This window comes from Lathamus discolor, chromosome 2 (genome assembly GCF_037157495.1).
Source record: "Lathamus discolor isolate bLatDis1 chromosome 2, bLatDis1.hap1, whole genome shotgun sequence".
Lineage (NCBI taxonomy): Eukaryota > Metazoa > Chordata > Aves > Psittaciformes > Psittacidae > Lathamus > Lathamus discolor.
In genome coordinates this window covers 136,141,987-136,163,537 of record NC_088885.1, presented here as the reverse complement: position 1 = coordinate 136,163,537, position 21,551 = coordinate 136,141,987, and the positions used below count along the sequence as shown (strand labels likewise).

At 41.2% G+C, this 21,551-nt stretch overlaps 1 protein-coding gene across 4 annotated transcripts in view; it reads left to right on the top strand.

Annotated features, from left to right (window-relative positions):
- Positions 1-15,173, top strand: part of RAD54B (RAD54 homolog B) — a 70,949-nt gene extending 55,776 nt beyond the window's left edge. For all 4 annotated transcript variants that reach the window (XM_065668598.1, XM_065668599.1, XM_065668602.1 and 1 more), the window contains 8 exons: positions 3,495-3,702; positions 4,244-4,383; positions 4,975-5,265; positions 6,218-6,393; positions 8,570-8,831; positions 9,872-9,938; positions 10,228-10,428; positions 14,323-15,173. In XM_065668598.1, coding sequence (XP_065524670.1) covers positions 3,495-3,702; positions 4,244-4,383; positions 4,975-5,265; positions 6,218-6,393; positions 8,570-8,831; positions 9,872-9,938; positions 10,228-10,428; positions 14,323-14,543 — 1,566 coding nt within the window. In that variant the 3' untranslated portion in view covers positions 14,544-15,173. The remainder of the gene's footprint in view (positions 1-3,494; positions 3,703-4,243; positions 4,384-4,974; positions 5,266-6,217; positions 6,394-8,569; positions 8,832-9,871; positions 9,939-10,227; positions 10,429-14,322) is intronic.
- Positions 15,174-21,551: the final 6,378 nt, after the last annotated feature.

Below are 21,551 nucleotides of genomic sequence, written 5' to 3'. Positions count from 1 at the left end.
GGGACACCTCTCACTAAACCATCCCACACAAGGCTTCATCCAACCTGGCCTTGAACACCGCCAGGGATGGAGCACTCACAACCTCCCTGGGCAACTGATTCCAGTGTCTCACCACCCTAACAGGAAAGAATTTCCTCCTTATATCCAATCTAAACTTCCTGTTTAAGTTTTAACCCGTTACCCCTTGTCCTGTCACTATAGTCCCTGACAAAGAGTCCCTCCCCAGCATCCCTATAGGCCCCCTTCAGGTACTGGAAGGCTGCTATTAGGTCCCCACGCAGCCTTCTCTTCATAGAACACCAGGTTGGAAAGGACCTCAAGGATCACCTCGTCCAACCTTTCCTGGCAAAAGCACAGTCTAGACAATGTGGCCCAGCACCCTGCCCAGCTGAATCTTAAAGTATTGGGGAATCCACCACTTTCTTGGGGAGATTATTCCAGTGGATGGTTGTTCTCATTGTGAAAAATTGTCCACATGTCCCACTCCCCAGCAGTGATTCGTGCTCATTATCCTTCATCTTTTCCATGTGTCTCCTTGTAAAAGGGGTCTCCATCTTCTTTGTAGCCACTCTTTAACTACTGGATCATGGTGATAAGGTCTTCCCTGAGCCTTCTTTTTTTTAAGGCTGAACAACCCCCTTTTTTTTCTCTCGGCCTTTCCTCATATCCAGGCTTCCCACTCCTTTGATCCCTTTTGTGGCCCTCCTCTGGACCCTCTCCAGCTTGTCCCCATCTTTTTTGCATAGTGGGGACCAAAACTGAACACAGTGCTCCAGGTGTGGTCTGGCAAGTGCTGAGTAGAGCTGGATGATGACTTCTTTATCTCTGCTGGTGATGCCCTTGTTGATGTAACCCAGCATCCTGTTGGCTTTGTTTGCTACAGCAGCACACTGCTCACACATGTTGAGCTTGTTCTCCACCAGGACTCCCACGTCTCTTTCCACAGAGCTGCTCCACAGCTGGATGGATCCTAGAATGTGCTGCACTCCTGGATTATGTTTACCCAGGTGCAAGACCTTACACTTTTCTTTCTTGAACTTCATAAGGTTTTTGTTAGACGACTCTTCCAGCCTGTGCAGATATTCCTGTGGGGTGGCTCTCCCTTCTATAGTGTCTACTTCCCCACCCAGTTTAGTATCATCAGGAAACTTCATCAGGGTACACTTGATCCCATCATCGAGATCATTTACAAAGACACTGAACTGTGCTGCGGCCAGCATCGGTCTTTGGGGGACCCCACTGGTGACAGGTCACTAGTTTGTACAGGAGTTATTCACTACCACCCTCTGCTTGCTGTTAGTCAGCCAGTTCCCCACACACCACTCAGACCAGTTGTCTGGACTGTAACACAGCAGTCTCTCGAGGAGGCTGTGAGAAACTGTGTGGAAAGCCTTGGAGAAATCCAGGTAGACAATGTCCAATGCTCGCGCTACATCAACCCGGCTGGTTACTGTGTCACAGAAGGTGATCAGGTTGGTCAAGCACGATTTGCCCCTGGTGAATCTGTGCTGGCTTTTCCCAATCATATGCTTCCTTTGATCTGTGATAGACGGCCCCCAGCAGGATTCGTTCCATGACTTTCCCAGGGACTGAAGTAAGACTGATGGGCCTGTAATTTCCTGATGGGCCTGTAATTTCCTGGATCCTCCTTTTAAGCCCTTCTTGTGAATAGGGGTGACATGAGCCTTATTCCAGTCTTCTGGGACTTCCCCTGATCTCCAGGACTTCTCAAAGATTGTGCAGAGTGCCCTCGCAGCAAGGCCAGCAGCTCTCTGAGCACCCTCAGGTGAATAACATCAGGGCCCATCAATTTGCAGAGGCCATGCTCCTGTAGTAGTTCGCGTACCAACTTTTCCTTCACTGACAGTGGGTCTGTGTTTGCATTAACCTGGACTTTTGTTCCCAAGGCCTGGGGCCCAACGGTGCGGGTAAGGACAGAGGTGAGAACCTCTGCCTTTTCAGCACTGTTGGTTACTAACTCCCCTCTCCTGTTTAACAGCAGGCCAGTATTTTCCTTCTGTTTCTGCTTGTTGTTTGCATACCTGAAGAACCCTTCCTTGTTTTTAATGTATCTCGTCCATATCAATTGAACTTTTGTTTTTCTAACTGCATCTCTGCACACCCTGTCAAAGCCCTTGTAGTTCTCAATGGCTATTTTTCTGCTTTTCCATCTCTGATTTTCTTCTCTGAGCCAACTTAGAAGCTCATAGTTAAGGCAAGGGGATCTCTTGCTCTTCCTGCTTTCCTTACCTTTAAAAGCGATGAACTGGTTTTGTGTTTCCAGGAGAGCATTCTTCAAAAACTCCCAGCCCTTGCTAGTTCCTTTGTCCTCCATGGAAGTTCCCCATGGAATCCTTCCCGCCTGAGCTCTGAGCAAGCTGAAGTTTGCTTTTCTGAAATTTAAAACTTAAAACCTATTCATCAGGTTCAATAATATTCATACCATATTCAATAACATTCTATCCTGTGTTTAGCAGTAGCAATCAATTTTTCTCCTTCTTAGTAGCTGGTGCAGTGCTGTGTTTTGACTTTCAGCCTGCGAACAGAGCTGATAACACCGATGCTTTTAGTTGTTGCTCAGTGATGTTTGCTCTGACCAAGGACTTTGTGAGTCTCATGCTCTGCCAGGGAGGAGGGGAGGACGGGAGGAAGCAGAGACAGGACACCTGACCCAAACTGACCAAAGAGGTATTCCATACCACAGCATGTCATGCCCGGGGAGGTAACTGGGAGTTACCCAGAAGGGCACTCTCTCTCTCCTCGGTCGGGCTCGTTTCGGAGAGTGGTATCATATTCTCTTCCCTTGTTATTTCCCTTATCATTATTATCATTGGTGGCAGCAGCAGTGGTTTGTGTTATACCTTAGTTACTGGACTGTTCTTATCTCAACCCGTGGGAGTTACATTCTTTCGATTCTCCTCCCCATCCCTCTGGGAACGGGGAGGTGGCGGGGGGGGGGGAAGGAAAGAAAAAGAGGTGGGGAGTAGAAATTGTGTGGCTGACTGGGTTTAAACCATGACACATTCCGTTCAAAGCTACAAGGGGAATTTTGGTAGAATGTAGTAGCTTCCTAATGGGCCACTTCACTGTAACTTGCAGACTGAGATCCCAGCGTGAGTGTACAGGTAACTACTTATGTGTCTTTGTTACCTTGGCCTTAATTATTCATTTGAAGCTTACCTAAATGCCAGGACTGGGAAGCTGTTACAGGGAGCCTGTGCTTTTCACCATCACAGTAACTTGTCTCAGGATTTGAAGGCCTAAAAGAATAATAAATTTTCTTTTAATGAGGTGGTAAAACTCTAAACTGCTGTATCAGATCCCGTATTTCCTTTGCAAATTAGGGAAGAATCAATAATCCAAACTCATGAAGGAGACAGTAAATGTCTTGTGTCAAGCTAGAAAAAAAATCTGTAGACACTGGATGATTAAGGAATATAATGAGCGATCTCCAAAGAAATAGTTCTATTGTGTATTTTCTTTCATGCCTGCAGGACCACAAAGTAGAAGAATTCATTGCTTCTCCACTTTATTCAGTTATGATAATCAGTTATGAGATGCTACTGCGATCTTTGGATCAAATTCAGGCTATAGAATTTAACCTCCTAATTTGTGATGAAGGACATCGTCTGAAAAATAGCTCTATTAAGACAACTACAGTCCTCACTAGTCTGTCTTGTGAAAGGAGAATTATCCTCACGGGTTTGTATCTCTGCTTACTTTTAATATTTCACTATGTTAATACTGCTAGGTTGGCGTAAAGGAAAAAGATACCATAAGTATGACAGAGGCATGGCATAATTTTTGGCAATAGATATTAAAGGTAGAAGTCTCGACTCTTGTAAACACAAGTTATTTCCAATTTTTTTTAATAAATGCAAAATTTGCCTATCTTCAGGAACAGGAAAGGAGCCATGGAACTTCTCTAAGGGAATCAGGACTCTGTGTGCATACACTCATTGCTTTCCTTTATAGTTACATAATAAAATTGATTTAGAACGTGACTTTTTAATCTCTTTGTCAAAACAATTAGATATGCAGTCTCTTTAGTTAGGAGGACAATAGCTTATTAATCATGATAAAGTTTGAGATTAATTCAGAACTCTGAGAAGGTCACATTGAAACAAGACATCTGTTTTCAAGATGCATTCTCAGCATTAAACCCTGCATTCAACAATTGTACCTACACCAGTTTCAAGAAAATGTTACCAAATGCTGAATTTTTTCTTTCTTCTCTTTCCAGGTACTCCAATCCAAAATGATTTGCAAGAATTTTATGCATTAATAGAGTTTGTGAATCCAGGAATACTTGGTTCTTTATCCACATATAGAAAGGTATATGAGGAACCGATTGTCAGATCTAGAGAGCCTTCAGCAACAAAGGTAATTTAAAAAAAAAATGCAGTTACAGAAGAAAATTCATAGACAGCACTGTGAAACTTGCTTTCTATGGGATAAAAAGAAATTCAGGACTACTAATAGTAGCAAAACCTTTTTACCTTCTTATTTGAAACAAATTCACTTGTTCTTCAAAGGGAGCAGGAGGAATACATGCATGTTGAGATCACTTAATTTAGCATCACCTGTTAATTAGCAAGCAAAAATTGTCCTTCCAACACCTCACATTCCCAAAAATGCCGTGTGCATCATCATGTGATGATACTTTATTCCTTCTTAGTTTCTCCACAGTACTGCAAAATTGGCATGATTTTATTGCATCTTGAGAAATTATAGAACATAATTCAAGACTTGGATGTCTTCTGAGACATTATCTTCCTTTAAGACTTTAGAAACCAGACCTAGAACTAAGCTGATGCAATAGTGCTCATTGGAGAAGAATTTCTTGTTACAGACCCATGTCAGAAAGTGGCGTCTTACTTTTAAAACGTTATTTAAATACCTAATGAAAATTATAGCAAAAATTATTGTAATGAAATGCAAGATTATCATTAATTTTGTGCTTTGTTCTTTTAGGAAGAAAAAGAATTAGGAGAAAAAAGAGCAGCTGAACTCACACGCCTGACTGGGCTCTTTATTCTAAGGAGAACACAGGAGATAATAAACAAATTTCTGCCCCCCAAAAAGGAGAACATAATCTTCTGCCGACCAGCAGCACTGCAACTTGAATTGTATCGGAAGCTGCTTAGTTCTCGAGTTATTAGGTCCTGTCTACAAGGCAGGCTGGAAAACAGTTCTCATCTAATATGTATAGGAGCTTTGAAAAAACTTTGCAATCATCCGTGTCTTCTGTTTAAAGCTATAAAGGTAGCTATTTGCATGGGGGTGGGTGCCTGCAATTAGTCATTTCAGCAGGCAAAGGTCACTAAAATTAGATTATGGTCAATGTGCATGTTACTTCAGGTCATTTCCATACTCTTCTCACATATAACTTGCTTTAGAAGATCTGTTGTCAAAAACATAAGTGTTAAGAAATCTGAATGTAATTGGGGAAGGTATCTCACCAGTTTCCTATTGCTTTATGAATATTTTCTTGTTCTTGTAGAATCATAGAATCAACAAGGTTGAAAAGGCCTTTAAGATCATAGAATCATAGAATAGTTAGTGTTGGAAAGGACCCTAAGATCATCTAGTTCCAACCTCCCTGCCATGGGCAGGAACACCTCACACTAAACCATGCTACCCAAGGCTCTATCCAGCCTTGCCTTGAACACCGCCAGGGGTGGAGCATTCACAACTTCCTTGGGCAACCCATTCCAGTGCTTCACCACCCTTACAGTAAAGAACTTCTTCCTTATATCCAATCTAAACTTCCCCCCTTCAAGTTTTAAGTCCTTTACCCCAGGACTGGCAAGTCTGTCAGTAAACCATGTCACTACAATGGAAAGAATAAACAGGGTACCGACTTCACCGTACACCACCCCTCCAAGGTTTAGATAGAGCTTTGCTGTGAGTGTACATCTATGTGGTTGTTTAAGTAGAGAGATGAAGTAAAACGTATTTTTCAGTTTTAAGTATTTCAACTTTCTACTCAGCTGCGAACATCATCTTAGATTAGAGGGTGTAAACACAATAAACACTGCCAGTGTTTTAAAAATGCGCTTTCAATCCAGTATTGGGAAGTTGTGCTCATATGATACACTACTTTGTGGCAGCTTTTGGTGCCTCCTTTAGTCTTTGTAATATGAATATCGCAAGTTTTAAAAATCCCAAAACATGTTAGAGGGGATATGGAATTGAATCTTTTTTTTTTCTGTAGGAAAAAGGCTGTGATCCCATGGCTGATGAACACGATGAGTCCAGCCTCTACAAAGGTCTAATAGATGTCTTTCCACAAGACTATACTTCAGACACTTCCTCTGAAACAGATTCAGGAAAATTGCAGGTGCTGGTGAAGCTGTTGGAAGCAATCCATGAGCTCAACTCTTCGGAAAGGCAAGTGTGAAGGATAGGTAAAGGGAGGTAATGGGAGTGACCTTCTAGATATTGTTCTGCTTTTGAAATGCATGAACACATAATATTCAAAACTAAGGCATGCAACTGTTTGCGGAGGTGCCAGGCATATTTATGCATTGTACTCCTGGCTCTTCCTTGTTAAATTATTAAACTAGGATTTGCAGCTGACATTATTTTCAAAGATGCTCATTATATTTTTTCCAGATAAAGATACTTGTATTTTTCATGCTGAGTTCCAGCAAGTAAAATAGTTTGCTACAGCCCCTGTACTATGACATATTATCATTACTTGCAGACACTTTCCAATGCTTTGTATCTCCTTGAGGAGATGTATTAACGTATTAAATATTTTAATTTGCACTAAAATATTTTTAATTGCTAGATTGTAAGTTATTTCCTCTTTAATCACATTTAACTGCTCAGTGCTTGCTGCCTTTTCTGTTCAGGGTAACCAGTCTCAACAAACATACGTGCACAGCAACTGCTTATTTCTTCTCTAGTAAATGCTACTGGCATGTATGAAAACCTCTGTTATCATGGGGTAATAGGATGCACATGGTTAGTTACTGTGCAATTGCTGATTCATGAAAATCTCACATAACCAAGTAGCCCCAGGATAACTTCTTTTATGGACTTGTGCCTTAAAAGCCCAGCTTTTCCAAAAGTATTTAGCTTTTAACTTTTATTTAAATTGATGCTTAAATAGGGCAGGCTGTAATTCAGTAGTGGGAAGTAAGAGCAGATGTCTTAGCACTGATGGAATTTGAAGATGCTCTCTTTTTACAAATTAGAAAGCTAAGCCTGTTGTTGAAGTCTACATGCCTAGCATCCATTGAAAGCAATGGCAGCTAAGTATCTAAAGATACTGGCCTTATTCCTTGCAGGTCAAAATTAGCAAGGGTATCAGGAAAAAACATTTTCCCCTCTATCAGTGCTATAGGGTCTGCTGAGTTACAGCTGCTGTTGAGGCATTATATTATACCTTTATAAGTTTTGTTGCTTTAATTCAGTGCTGTTCTTTTTCTTTTGTTTCTCTGCTCTCATTAACACTAAATAGATTTTTGCAATATACAGACTCAATTCCCGTGGTCCTCTGAAGTTTATATTCTATTTTTGAGTGAAAACAAAGGTGTGATTTTGGTGTTGCTTGACAAAAAAAAAAATAAAAATCAGTCTTCCAAAATCTTTGTAAAAACGTCTTGAATGTAGTTCAGTTGTAAAGTGTAATAATAAAAATACTTTAGAACAATTTTAAAATGTTAATTTATCAGGTTTTCCATTAAATTATTTGTCTATTTTTTCCGTACTTCTTTTTAATCAAAATTATTTAAAAAAATGGAGTGCCTTTGATGGAATTTGTTACACTAGTTTAGTTTGTAAAAGACCTCGAAACAAGATCCATCAGAAAATGTTCCAATTGTCCTTATTATTTTAGTTATGGCTTAAATTAAAAAAATTTTTCTTTGTCCAGTCAGAAGAATCTGCCTCAATATCTGAGAGGATGGAAATTCTGCATGTGCAGCTCTCAGAAACTTATTGAGTAAAAATTTCAGAGGAAAAAACACTAACATAGGGATCAGACTGATTTTGCTTAAAAATATAACAACAAAAATCCAGACTCTATTGTTTGTGATTCTTTCACTATCCTTCATCCCAATTCTTTTCAGTCACAGAATGCAGGAGGGTCACTGCTTTCGTATTTGGCTGCCATGATTTTATTTGTTAGAATTTTCCAGGGTTGCCTATAGAAGTTCACAGTAGCTTTTTCAGTAACTAGTCATATATATGTATTATTTGTTAGCTGCTACAACACCCTCTGCAAATGCTGCTTAAACAACAGCTATTATGTATACATAGAGATTTGGTTCTGGATCCCTGCAGTCTGTGCAGTAAGCCAAAATCCGTGGCAAAGGAAAACTATTATTATTTAACATTTGAATGCTTGACAGCAGGTGTAATGCATCCAAATCTAGTATGTGCTTCAAATTAATAGGAAATACTTATTTCTGATGAAAAATGAGGAACCTCATGTTGATGTGTAATTTTTTCTTGACTTGTAATTTTGCTTTCTTAGATGTCTTCAATAATTTGTTATTGGACTTCAGCTTTACGGAGGTCTAAGATGATAAAATAAATTTGTTTTATTGTTTGACAGGGTTGTACTGGTATCCAATTACACTCAGACATTAAACGTATTACAAGAGACATGCAAACATTATGGATATTCTTATACTAGACTTGATGGACACACTCCTGTCTCCCAGAGACAACAGATTGTTGATGCTTTTAATAGTAAATTCAGTCCAGCTTTTATCTTTTTGCTGAGTTCAAAGGCTGGCGGAGTAGGACTGAATCTGGTCGGAGCATCTCATTTGATCCTTTATGATATCGACTGGAATCCAGCTACAGATATTCAGGTCTGATAATAACATAATAATGTACGTGTGGGTTGGAATAGGCATTGAATGATTTCTTGATTGATTTTGAAATACTTGGCTTTACATGTCTTGTTATCTACCCAATCATCGCACTGCATCTGGACAAGTACAATAATGAAGGAAAACTCTGAGAAGAAAAGAAGAAATATTTCTCTGTCCTATTATATATATATTGGGATCATTAGAAGCCCTCTTGCAATAAAAAATGAAAAGATTTAATGCTGGTTTCCTTGGAGGAGTGGATCATGTATCCCTTTTTTCTCCTGATCTTTTTCAAACTGGAAAGTTGCTGTGTATCTGAAAAGAAAAACATGATTAGACTGCATAGCAGATGTTGCTGTTGATTTGCAATACCTGAGAAAAAGGGAGAGTTTCCGATCAGAATTAAAAGAATGAGTATTTAGTTGACGTAAGAGTGTTTAGTTAAAATAGTCCTTAACAATAACAAAAAACCACCTTTTTATAAAGCAGTGAGAAACTTCTTGTGCTCAATACCTGAAATAAGCTCTGATTCTTGGCCCTGCTCCTGTTCGAAGTGTGGGTTAGTACCCTCATGTGGTCGCTTCTCTTGTTGCGTTGAAACAGTCTGCTAAATCAGTTAAAATTGCTATGGGTTGCCAAAGATCACAAACCGTGTTGTGGGTCCTCATACCCTTACATTTAGGTGTAACCCTTACATTTTTGAAAAAAACTCATAGCAGTACTCGGTTACATTTTGTTTGTTTAAGAATTAAAGGGGTGTGAAACTCTAATTGTACCATTTTAATAGAAATGGGAAAGCAATTTTTAGAGATGTATCAAGGCAAAACCCAATTTTGGAGATGGGGAAGAATTATGAGTGTTCTTGAAATATTAAACAATTGCTAATGCTTGGAAAACAGATATGGGGGGGGGGTGTCTTATAGCAGGAAAGAGTTGAAGCCCCTGCTTTGCTACTATAGTACACAGAAAGAAAAGGGGGTATAAATGGCAGTAAGGGAATTACATTTCTGTTAATGCTCTTCTTTTTGTTTCTTCAGGCAATGGCTAGAGTGTGGAGAGATGGTCAGAAACATACTGTGCATATCTACAGACTCCTAACCACAGGTCAGAGATGCTGCTCAAACATACCCTAGATTGAGGCAGCTGTTGAAATTTTGTCCCTTAAAGGAAAGTGAGGGAGTGGTTTTGTAAATCATTAGTTCTTTGAAAAGATATTTGTTCTGAATTCAGTTAAACTAGAGATATCTCATTGATTCATTTGCCTTTGCTTGAGGTACTTAAACCAGTCATATTCCTATGAATATTAAGAAATTGAATTTAACTCTTCTTCTCGACAAGTACTGGCAAAAAATCACCCCAGTGTATCTATTTTATTATTTTTTTTTTAATACAGGCTCAATAGAAGAAAAGATTTATCAAAGACAAATCAGCAAACAAGACCTTTCTGGGGCAGTTGTAGACCTTTCCAAGACATCTGAACACATCCATTTTTCTATTGAGGAGCTTAGAAATCTCTTTACTCTTCATGAAGATTCCAGCTGTGTTACCCATGACTTGCTTGAGTGTGACTGTATGGGAAAGAAAGACCATCAAAGTGAGTTTCTTTTTCATCACCTCTGGCCATTGCTGAGAATATACATCCATCGTCCATTCTGGATATATAGTCTGCTGCTGGAGAAAAGTTCCATGCTTAGTGAAATAGGATTGAAGTAATGAGGTTCATTATAAGATCTTCCAGATATTTGCTGATTTTTCTAATCCATAGGAGCCCTTCATGAGGTGAAGAGGAGAAAGGGTTTATTCCTTGCACTAACAACCGATTCATGTATCATGCCTCTTAATTCCTTCAATTAGCTATGGCCAGCTCAACTAGTGATTCATTACAACCAAATAACTCTATATGGTGTTTTGTTTCTAAATGTTCAATGACATTAATGAGTTGGAAAAGGGCTAGTTCAAAAGTTGGAAAGAGCTAGTTCAAAAGCTGTTTATCTCAGGACAGCTATCCCAGACAAATATGTATTTCAGATCTCTGAATATAAGCCTCCATTTCACAGTTATTAACTAAAGCTGATGCAGGATTATCGAAGTAGTTATTTGAGAAATGCTGGAAGATCCCCTGGCAATTGTAAAGCCAAGTTGCAAATATTCATACCTATTCTTTCTATAGGAATCTGTCTCTTGTTCTTTTGGCATATCAAAATTGTTTTAATACCTTGCTGCATACAGGTATATAGGTGTAAGTTAGGAGCAGGATTAAAAAAAAATTGTCATGTTATGTTTCTATCTTATCTATTTTAATTTTTATAGCCCATCTAATTCTTAAAGGAAAGAATATCTGTTGCCTTGGTATGTTTCTTTCCTTTAGGCATGAAATATCCATGTACGCTATTTACAGGTGTGATAGTGAGGTACCAGTATTGGTATCTTATAAATGGACACAGATACTACAATAAAAAGGAGCAAACAAATGGGCACATGACTGTTCTCAACAGACATGGGCAAGAAATTAAGTAATTCATGGAATCATTAGTGTTGGAAGGGACCTCTGCCAAGGCAGGGTTACCTAGAGCGGGTTACACAGGAACGCATCCAGGTGAGTTTTGAATATCTGCAGAGATGGAGGCTCCACAACCTCCCTGAGCAGCCTGTTCCAGTGCTCTGCCACCCTCAATGTAGAGAAGCTCTTCCTCATGTTGACATGAAACTTCTTGTGTTTTAGTTTATGGCCATTGCTCCTCATCCTGTCACTGGGCACCACTGAAAGGAGTCTGGCATCATCTTCTTGAGACCTGCCTTTGAGATACTTACATGTGTTAATGAGATCCCCTCACAGTCTTCTCTTCTCTAGACTAAACAGGCACAGCTCCCACAATCTCTCCTCATAAGAGAGATGCTCCAGACCCCTAATCATCTTGTCACCCTCCACTGGACCCTCTCCAGTAGCTCCTTGTCTGTCTTGTACTAAGGAGCCAGGTCACCTCCCTTGACTTGCTGGCCACTCTCTTCCCAGTGCACCCCAAAATACTACTCGCACTCCTGGCTGCAAGGGCATACTGCTGGCTTATAGTCAACTTACCATCTACCAATACTCCCAGGACCTTCTCTGCTGAACTGTTCTCTAGTAGGTCAGCCACCAGCCTGTACTGGTACTTTGGATTCTTCCTCCCCAGGTGCAGTACTCTACACTTGCCCTTGTTGAACCTCATTAGGTTTCTCTTCACCTAATTCTCCAGCCTATCAAAGTCCTGCTGAATGGCAGCACGGTTTTCAGGTGTATCAGCCACAAACCCAATGAGACTCTTTTGCTTGATGGTTTGCATATCTCCAGGTAATAGTCTAGAGCTATGTTCCTTTCTCATCTCATTTTACCCAGAATGGGGTGGACTTGGCTAGTGAAAACACAGTGCTTCTGTAGCCACAAGAATTTTACTTTCTCCTTTATTTTTACTCCACATACTGATGTCACTGTCTTTGTATATTTCTTTAACGACTGAAAAAGTAGACTTCTGTTTTTGCATGAGTCAGTGATGTTCTAAAATAGACCAGCCTCCACTTAGGTACTATTACAGGATCTGTGTGAAAAAGGCACCTTTAATGTTAAATGTTAGTCAGATTTTCTCTTTTGTGTGCAGTGAGGCAGGTAGAGCTCCTAGAAAAGCTCCTGCGGAAATCCAGAGAAAGTTTAATATTGTTACTATGATGGACACTGGTGCATATGATTTTATTTAGCATTTTGTAATTGTCTTAACACTCCTGATTGCTTATCTTGTGCTTTGAACACATACTGGTTTAACCACAGTATTGGTGTCTTGGATCCTGTAATGAGGACTTCCTCGAGGGTAATTAGATCTTGGACCAGGTGAACAGAACATTTTGGCAGCAAATTAAGGAAAAACCTCAAGGTCATTCTTAGACTTAAGTGGTAGAAATGATAAAGTGAGGGGACGGTTTGATTTCCTAAAGGGTGGAGGACGAACTGCTTCATCAGTTCCCTAGACAAATTGTTGTAAGTTATAGTCTTCAGTTTAATCACTCAGAATTATAGAATCATAGAATAGCTAGTGTTGGAAAGGACTTTAAGATCATGTACTTCCACCCCCCCTGCCATGGGCAGGGACACCTCCCAGTAAACCATGTCACCCAAGGCTCTGTCCAACCTGGCCAACACCGCCAGGGATGGAGCATTCACAAGTTCCTTGGGCAACCCATTCCAGTGCCTCACCACCCTTACAGTAAAGAACTTCTTCCTTACATCCAATCTAAACTTAAGGTCTTTTCCAACTGTAACTATTCTATGATTCTATGATTCACAGTAGGGCCATCCTTAGGAAACCACGGGAGTCTTGAAAGGAAGAAATTAACTGTGCATGGATCACGTAGATGGTTGCTTGCTACTCTGCTGGCCTTCAAATCAGCTGTAAAGCTGTAAGCCTATTGTTTTACCTGATCATGGTGTCATTTATAGAACACTGAATCTATAAGGACTCGAGAAATGTATCTATTCTAAGTTTTTTTCTGGCCGGTAAAAAAGAATATGTTTCAAGTCCAGTGCAAATGTACACCAAATGTTAGTCAAAAGGAAAGTCTTGCATGTATGAGTCTTTATGGGCTCTCCAAATCTTAAAAAACCTCAAGAATGCTCTGAGTCCTCATGCTGCTCATATCATTGGTCTTTCCTAAGGAGCATGTGACACTGCTATGAAAATACTTGACGACAGGTTTTGAACTAGTAACAGCAGTGATGCAATTTTTTTCCATCCAAAATGATTTCTTCATTTGTCACATGCACCAGATGCATCATGAAGCCAGCAATGTGTGGCATACCCTGCAATGACCAGGTACTGTTTGGGGTTTTAGGATCCTTTGTCAAAAGTGAATTCCTCTCTTTGTGCTTCAGAGCAATAGTCTTTTCCTTACTGTGATCTACAGTATACAATATTGTGTATACTGAACAGCTTGGCATAATCTGGATGTACACAGCAGACAGCTCTATTGTGCTGAGTCAGTGAAATAGCGATTCATACTATTCTTAGCTGGTTGCAATGACTTCTCTGGGAGGAAATAGGAGCTAGCATGCATTTTGCTGCAACATACTTCTAGGTTCATATTTACTTAAAGAATGGGAGCAGCTCAACTGTCACAGAATTAGAAAGATGGAATAAAGGAAATTGCCAGATAAGATATTTCCTTTCCCGTTCATGTGTAAAAGGATTTGTCTTTATGCTAGCATATGGTGATTTTGATAAACTCAATCAATGAGCAAGAAACAGCCGTTCCTCTCTTGCTGTGGATACGTATGTTTGGGTTTCATGGACATAGAAGGATTATATACACTGTTCTATTTTCTCTCAGCTGTTATCACCAACTGCCTTATTGGGCTTATTGATTCAGACTGTAATTTTCTGTCTTAGTTTCTTCTGATTAGCCTACTGCATCTTTTTACTGCATCTTTTTTTTCATTCTTTACGGGTTTTTTTTTTTTCAGATCCTTCCTCAGAAAATCCTTCTGGATCCAGAAGTTGTCAGCTTGGACAAAACCATGGGAAGCCTAATTCAAAGAAACCACTCTCCATGTCACAGTTGATGCAATGGAAACATTTCTCTGGGCAACATCAGACTCTTGCTGATCCTTTCCTTGAAAGGATAAAAGAGAATGTTTCTTTCATTTTCCAGAATGTAACTAGTCCAACTTCCCCCACCGAATAAAACTGAAGTGTCTTTCCTGACCACTCGCATCCTCCTCCTCATAGGTAAACAACTGATGTGCAGTTGCATTGTGTTGTTCTTTTTGCCAAGTTCTGTTCTGGGTATTTCTGAGAAGGATCCTAGGTAAATGTGATTCTTGCTGTTTATACAAAATTACAATTATTACTAAGTTAATAATACGTACTATAATTATAGCACAGATTTCTTTTTTAAGTTAGCTTTGCTTTCCAGTCTTCTGTTCCTTTGATATCATAATTAGTAAGATTGTGTTTATGCACATTCCTATGTATGTCTACTTTGTTTTATAGTTTTTGTTTGATCATAATGATTTATTGCTTGTGAAGCTGGAAGCTTTCCAGCCAAATTTTATATGATTAGGCAATGCTATATAGATGTATATGCTGTTAAAAAGACTCTGGTTGGATTTTTGTTTTGACAGTGACTATGTATATGTATAACGGAGGCTTTGTAACAGGTAGGTGTTTGTTCCCTTGAATTTACAATTTAATGAAACTCAAACAGCCACTGAGGTCCAAAATTCTGAGACCACAGCTTGATACTGTGTCAAAATATTCTGAAATTCTTCTGTTGCTTTTACTTGGGAAAATAAACAAACTTGATGTCTCAGACGGACAGACTACAGGCTTATCTACATTTAGCTAACTCCTTTTAAGGACACAGTTTGCCAGACTCTGGTGTTCTGAGTATATTTCATAGTATATATATTTTTTATAACTATATTTTCCTTCTTTGAAGGCACAAAAATTTGAAAACAGGTTGCAGCTTTTAAGTAAGATTTAAGCAAGCCTTTGAAAGGCCCAGAAGAACACAATCATAGAATCACAGAATGGTTTGGGTTGGAAAGGACCTTAAAGATCATCCAGTTCCAAACCTGCCACAGTTTGGTTCTATTGTTTGTTTGTTTGTGGGACCCTAGTCATCTCCACTGAACACACATGAGCCCACTCTGGTTTAGAGCAAACCAACTGGCAGTGCTGTTGAGGAAACCTGAACATATAAGAGAAGGAAGTTTGCTTCAGGATCTACACCATGCCAAGTTTCACCTTCTCTGCCTAAGGCAGCCAACCCCTCAAGCGTATCTCAGCGGGCTTCCTCACCTCACTTGTTAAGTCCTGCCTCAGGTAGTCCTGCTTGCTGTCATGCACCACTCTGCACAATAGAGCTGTAGCCACATGCTATCAGAACACAGGTCTGGCAGAGAAGCCCTTCTATTGTTTAGCCTCCAGGGTATATTTATTTTGGCAGCTTTTAAATAAATAAAATAAAAGCTGATGCTGGACCACCATGGAGTTCTTGAGAGGCCAGAGGAGATGAGCCCACAGACACATACTGCTGCATGAAGGTGATCGAGGCTCAGACCATTGTTCTGGAAGGGATTTCTGGCAGATGGGCTGTCACACCAAGTAATGTTCATCAAGGTCAGGAAGCCCAAAGCAGCATATACAGCTGTGTGGTGATACTCAGTGGAAGGCTTCTCCAGCATATACCAGGTCAGCCAAATGATGTCCCTCATTACCCTTCATGACTTCAAAGCATGAGAGAAGTATGTGTGTGCTTCTGGGTTGTTTGGGTAAGCAAATACCACCCAAATAATGGGTTGCACATGGCATTACACATGATGAAGACTGAAAATCTGTTTCTGATATTTGATGTGTCCTGGAAAATCACATTTCTCACTGGAAGAATGGGCTGTGGAAAATATAGGAAGCATGAATACAGTCTCTAATTTATTATGCCATCTGTGATTCTCCCACAGTAGTCTACAACAGCCTGAAAAATGAGACAAGCCCATGCTGCTCACATAATCATAGTATAATTATCAGTATTATCATAGAGTGCAGCATGTGGACATGTGAATTTCTTCACCTGTAGGTGAGAAATACCTACTAGGAAAAGTCCTAGTGGTGAATTTACCCTGTGTCATGTTATCAAACATTACTATTGACTGATAAAGTGTATTGGGAATTTAAAGGATTTACAAGGTCACATTGCCCCTTCTTTTAACAACTGTGAAACCCTAGAGGATGGGGAAGGTGGCTGCTGCTGAAAGGCAAGTATCAGGTCCCAGCAGATGGTCTCAGATGTGGCTTCTGGATTCACTGCCAGTGATGCCAGCTGTAAAGCACAATGTAGTTTATGTTGAGTGATCCAGCCAATCAGTCCTAGTCTCCTAGATCTAAGACTTGTTCTGCAGAAAGGGGGAGGCAAGGGCTGTTGAAACCATGGCTGTGTTCTAGTGCAAGGCTTGAAACACAAGGTGTTGATGACTGTACTTGGTTGTCTTTTCCACTTTTTGAAGAATGCAAGCGTTCATCCACCAAGTGGTAGTTCTCACAGACCCACACTAAAGTGTAAGGCAAGTCTGCCTAACAGTAGGTCTCAAATGGTGACGTGTTCAGTGCAGCATGAAGAGCAGCAGAAACTACAGGTGTAAGCACATTGGCAAGAAGCATGTATTTTTATCAACAAATGCTGAGTAATGATTGCCAGTATTTGACATTAGTGCTACAGCTAATGTCAGCACAGAGGTATGCCTGAGGCAGCCAGCAGAAAGTGTAGTGCCAGCTAAACATGCTGGTGTGAGATGCTGAGGGTTATCAAGTAGGGGTGTACTCTATCTGAGCTGAAGCATCTTGTAGGGCCCTCCCTTGAATGACACTAGCTGGAGCTGGTTTGCACCAGTGGGCCCAGAGAGGTGTGCTCACTCTGCCAGAAGAGAGATCATGAAGTCACTTGCTCTTAGGGATTAGTTTGCTCATCTTGGAATGGTTATCGTGGGTCTCAGAATCACACTGGGCAGGGAGGGCTGTCAGCCAGCCCTCAGATTCAGCAATCAATATTGTGTTCCTTGCCAGCTCTTAGCTGGGAGGAGGGGATTTGGAGCAATTCCGTTACTTCTGGTGTAGGGCATACTGCCAGAGAGGCAAGCATACTACATGTTCTCAACTGAGACCAACCCTGATTTTAAAAAGCAGAAGGGCTGGTGTTTTATTTATTTCTGTATATTCAGCAAGGGCTTTTTTAAACTTGTTTCATATGACTATTTTTTATTGATTCAGCTTTTAACCGTTTTAGCTCAGGTTTTCTTGTGATTGAGATGGTGACCCAATATTATCATTCACTTGCAGAATAACAACATGAATCATAACTATTCACTTATTGTCAGACAAGGGATTGTCAGACGAGTTTGTATGGCAACTGCAGTAGAGATATCTTGCATTCTGACAGGAGGTTGACATCAAGTCTGGTTAAAGGTCTGCCTTTTTCAGAGATCAGAAAGTTCTTTGACTCATTATCTGGTGCACAACAGATGCCAAATGGTGACTGAATGATTCTGTAATGGAATTTCTTAAAATGCCAAGTACGGAACAAGCTTTCACAACTGCTTGGGGTTACCACCAGGAATTTACAAAGAGAGACTCCAGCCCTTGCAGGCAAGTAACACACAGAAGGAAAGTAGTTCTTTCATGTGCTTTCCACTGAATGAAAAGTTGACGTAAATCATGGTTGTTTATGTGTGGCTTAAATAAATGATGTGTTTGTGGCTAGAAGATCTGAGAAGGCTATAAAGAACAATGAGGAAAACCACTTTTGGCTTTATAGAGTAACTGAAGAATAAGCTGAATTGAAATCTGTTTTTAACAAGACCATGTATGCTATTACTTAGTACAGAAGTGAGACTTCTTTTGTAGATGTAGGTACTTACAGGAGTTATAACGTATGATGTGGCATTCCACGCTTGAGGGGCAATACATGTTTGCACAAGCACTGCGAGTCAGGACCTGGGTAAGGAATACTGAACACTGCAACCAGCTTGCAGGTGTTCTGCTGGAAACTTCCCGGTTAGGTACCTTGGTTGCTGCTACCTTTCACCTGACTTTTCATCAGCAGCTGGACATCTAAGCTGATGTGAAGAAAATATGTCTGCCTGATGGTAAAGCCATTTAAGGTTGTTGCTGCTTCCAGCCTTTTCTCTCTCAGCCTTGATTCTCCCTATGCTCCTTTGTTTAGTTTGATTTACACCCACTTGGCGACACATGCTCTTCATCCTCCTCTAATTAATTTCCTTCCAAATGGATAAAATGTCAGTCGAAACCAAAAACCTGTGCCCCTGCAAGCTAGCTTTTTTGGTGCTTTCTGTCAATTAGCCTTCTCTTCATTATGACAGCCTTGGCCCAGGCTTTAGTTTTGTAGAGCGTGAGATATGTCATGTAACAGTGAGTCCCCTCATGACCCTTGACTTTTCAAGGTTCCTCTGGGGGATGGAGTTTGCTCAACAATAAAAGTTCATCCTGAAATTTCCCGGCTCCAGTTGGAAGGTGTTGCCTTTGATGGGGTTTTGTCCTGTCCTGTAGCTGGTTTGGACACACAGGTCTCCACAGCTTCATTGAGGCCTCGGAGTTCTGTGCAGGAGTCAAGGTTTATCCAAAACCTTACAGACCTGGGATCTGGATTAGCTGCCAAAATCACTGAGTTAGTTAAGTAGATGAACCTTTGTGGGCTGCTTATGCTAATGTATTTGAGATATGTACTACAAATGTAGAAGAGTTTATCAGTGCTTCCTTACAGTAAAGCTGGCCAGCACTTCCTGCTACACAGCACTTTTCTCCTTCATTTGTTACTTTGAAACTTTTCCCATTTGGACTAATTTTTTCCCCCATCAATTTTATGCTGCCAGGCTGATTTATGTTTGTGCTGGGTCAAACAATTCAGCAAAAACGGCTGATGTATTCCCAAGATGGTGGGTAGGAGAAAACAATTTGTTCTGTCCTTACTCCAGAACTGGAAACCCTTCTGCTGAAATGCCTTCTTGCCATCGTATTTTGGATTAGGACTTAAAATAGAGGTGGGAAGAGATGGGAGAAGACGTGACTTCTACATTAGCATGTTTTCCACCATTCCCCTTAGAATTTGCACCAGTTTATAAATATTTGCAAGAAAAAGGCAATAGGAATATGTATGGTAGAGACTTCTGTCTTCTGAGCAGCTGAAATGTCTCCTGATGTCTTCCACAGAGGCTTGTATAAGACTCAGAACTCCTAAGTTTTACCAGATTCACCAAGCTTCATCCCCTCAGAGCTTTTACCTGTGGTCAGGCTCTGAGTACACCACATCCCACAGGGTGACTAAATGCAGTCCGACCTGAGTTGTTTCAAGGGATTCTTCCTTCCAAGTGCTCTCTGCTGGGCAGGGCAGAAATGCAGCAGCTGACAGCAAGGAACTGTCTCATCTGTGTGCTAAATCAGCCTATCAACATCCTATCCACCTCAAGGAGGAAGAACCACCAGGTCAGAGCAGTAAAACTAGATGTAAGCTGGTATGGAATAAAGAAACCAGTGAGGTCAGGGTTGTCACAGAGAGAGAAGAGGAAGTGGAAGGGACCTAGGGGAGCAAGGAGACAGAGAGGTAGGAGGGAGGGCAGGGCAGACAAAGGCTGGGGTCCTGCTGAGTGAGCAGAATGTGTGGGATGAGATGGTGAAAGTACCAAGGTTGGAACCAGATACTGCTACTAGAAAGAAAGAAGCATTGAGGTTGGTGAGAGGAGGGAGAACGCTTTCCTCCAGATCCTGTAACAGACCCTGTGATTCCCAAATCTCACCATTCTGCTCTTGGCAAATGCCCGTTGTGGTGGGTTGACCTTGGCTGGCTGCCATGTGCCCATCAAGACACTCTTCTTCCTCAGCAGAACAAGGGAGAGAAAATATATCTAAAAGCTCATGAGTTGAGATAAGGACAGGAAGAGCTCGCTCACCATCACTGTTACAGGTAAAGCAGACTCAATGTGGGAAAATTAATTTTTTGCCAATAAAAATCAGAGTAGGAGAATGAGAAATAAAACCAAACCTAAAACCACCTTCCCTCCATCCCTCCCTTCCTCCTGGGCTCAGCTTCACTCCTGATTTCTCTATCTCCTCCCTGCCAGCAGTGCAGGGGGACGAGGAATGGGGGTTGTGGTCAGTTCATCACACGTTGTTTCTGCCGTTCCTTCCTCCTCATTTTCTTCCTCTGCTCCATTGTGGGGTCCCTCCCACAGGAAACAATCCTCCATAAAACCACTTCAGTGTGAGTGCTTCCCACAGGCTACGATTCTTCATGAACTGCTGCAGCCTGGGTTCCTTCCATGGGGTACATGCTTCAGGAATGGACTGCTCCAGCGTGGGTCTCTTCCATGGGAACCTAAGTCCTGCCACCAGACCTTCTCCAGCATGGGCTCCTTTCTTCACAGAGCCACAGGTACTACCAGGAGCCTGCTCCAGCACAGGCTTCTCATAGGGTCACAGCCTCCTTTGGGCATCCCCCTGCCCCGATGTGGGACTGTGGGTGGATATCTGCTCCACCATGGACCTCCATGGGCTGCAGGGCACAGCTACCTCACCATGGTCTGCACCACGGGCTGCAGGGGAATGGCTGCTCTGGCTTCTGGAGCACCTCCTGCTCCTTGTTCACTGACCTTGGTGTCTGGAGAGCTGTTGCTCTCACATATTCTCACTCCTGTCTTCCAGCTGCTGTTGTGTAGCAGTTTTTTAATCCTTCTTAAATATATGACCACAGAGGCACTACCACCATCGCTGATTGACTTGGCCTTGGCCAGGAGCCTGGCATTCCCCCAGTAGAGGAAGCTCCTAGCACCTTCTCACAGAAGCCCTGTGCTTCCCCTGCAGCACCCCTGCTGCCAAAACCTTGCCACACAAACCAAGTACACCCATGAAGTCAGCGGTAGAAGTGATTGTTTCCTCTCAGCTCATGTCTGTAAGCTTTTAGTCACTGAACTCCCTTTTCTATTGATTTGTGAATTACCGGAAATTTGCAAGTATAATCCAAATGAAATGAAAATGCAACCTTCACTGCAGCACAACCTCTTGAAGGATGCAGACACAGTTTTGCAAGCTGCAGGCTTTCAGGATTAACGTTGCCTTGTGGACATTTAATGGCCTTGTACATATCCATCACAGTGAAGTCTTACATCTACATGTATCCTCTTTCCTT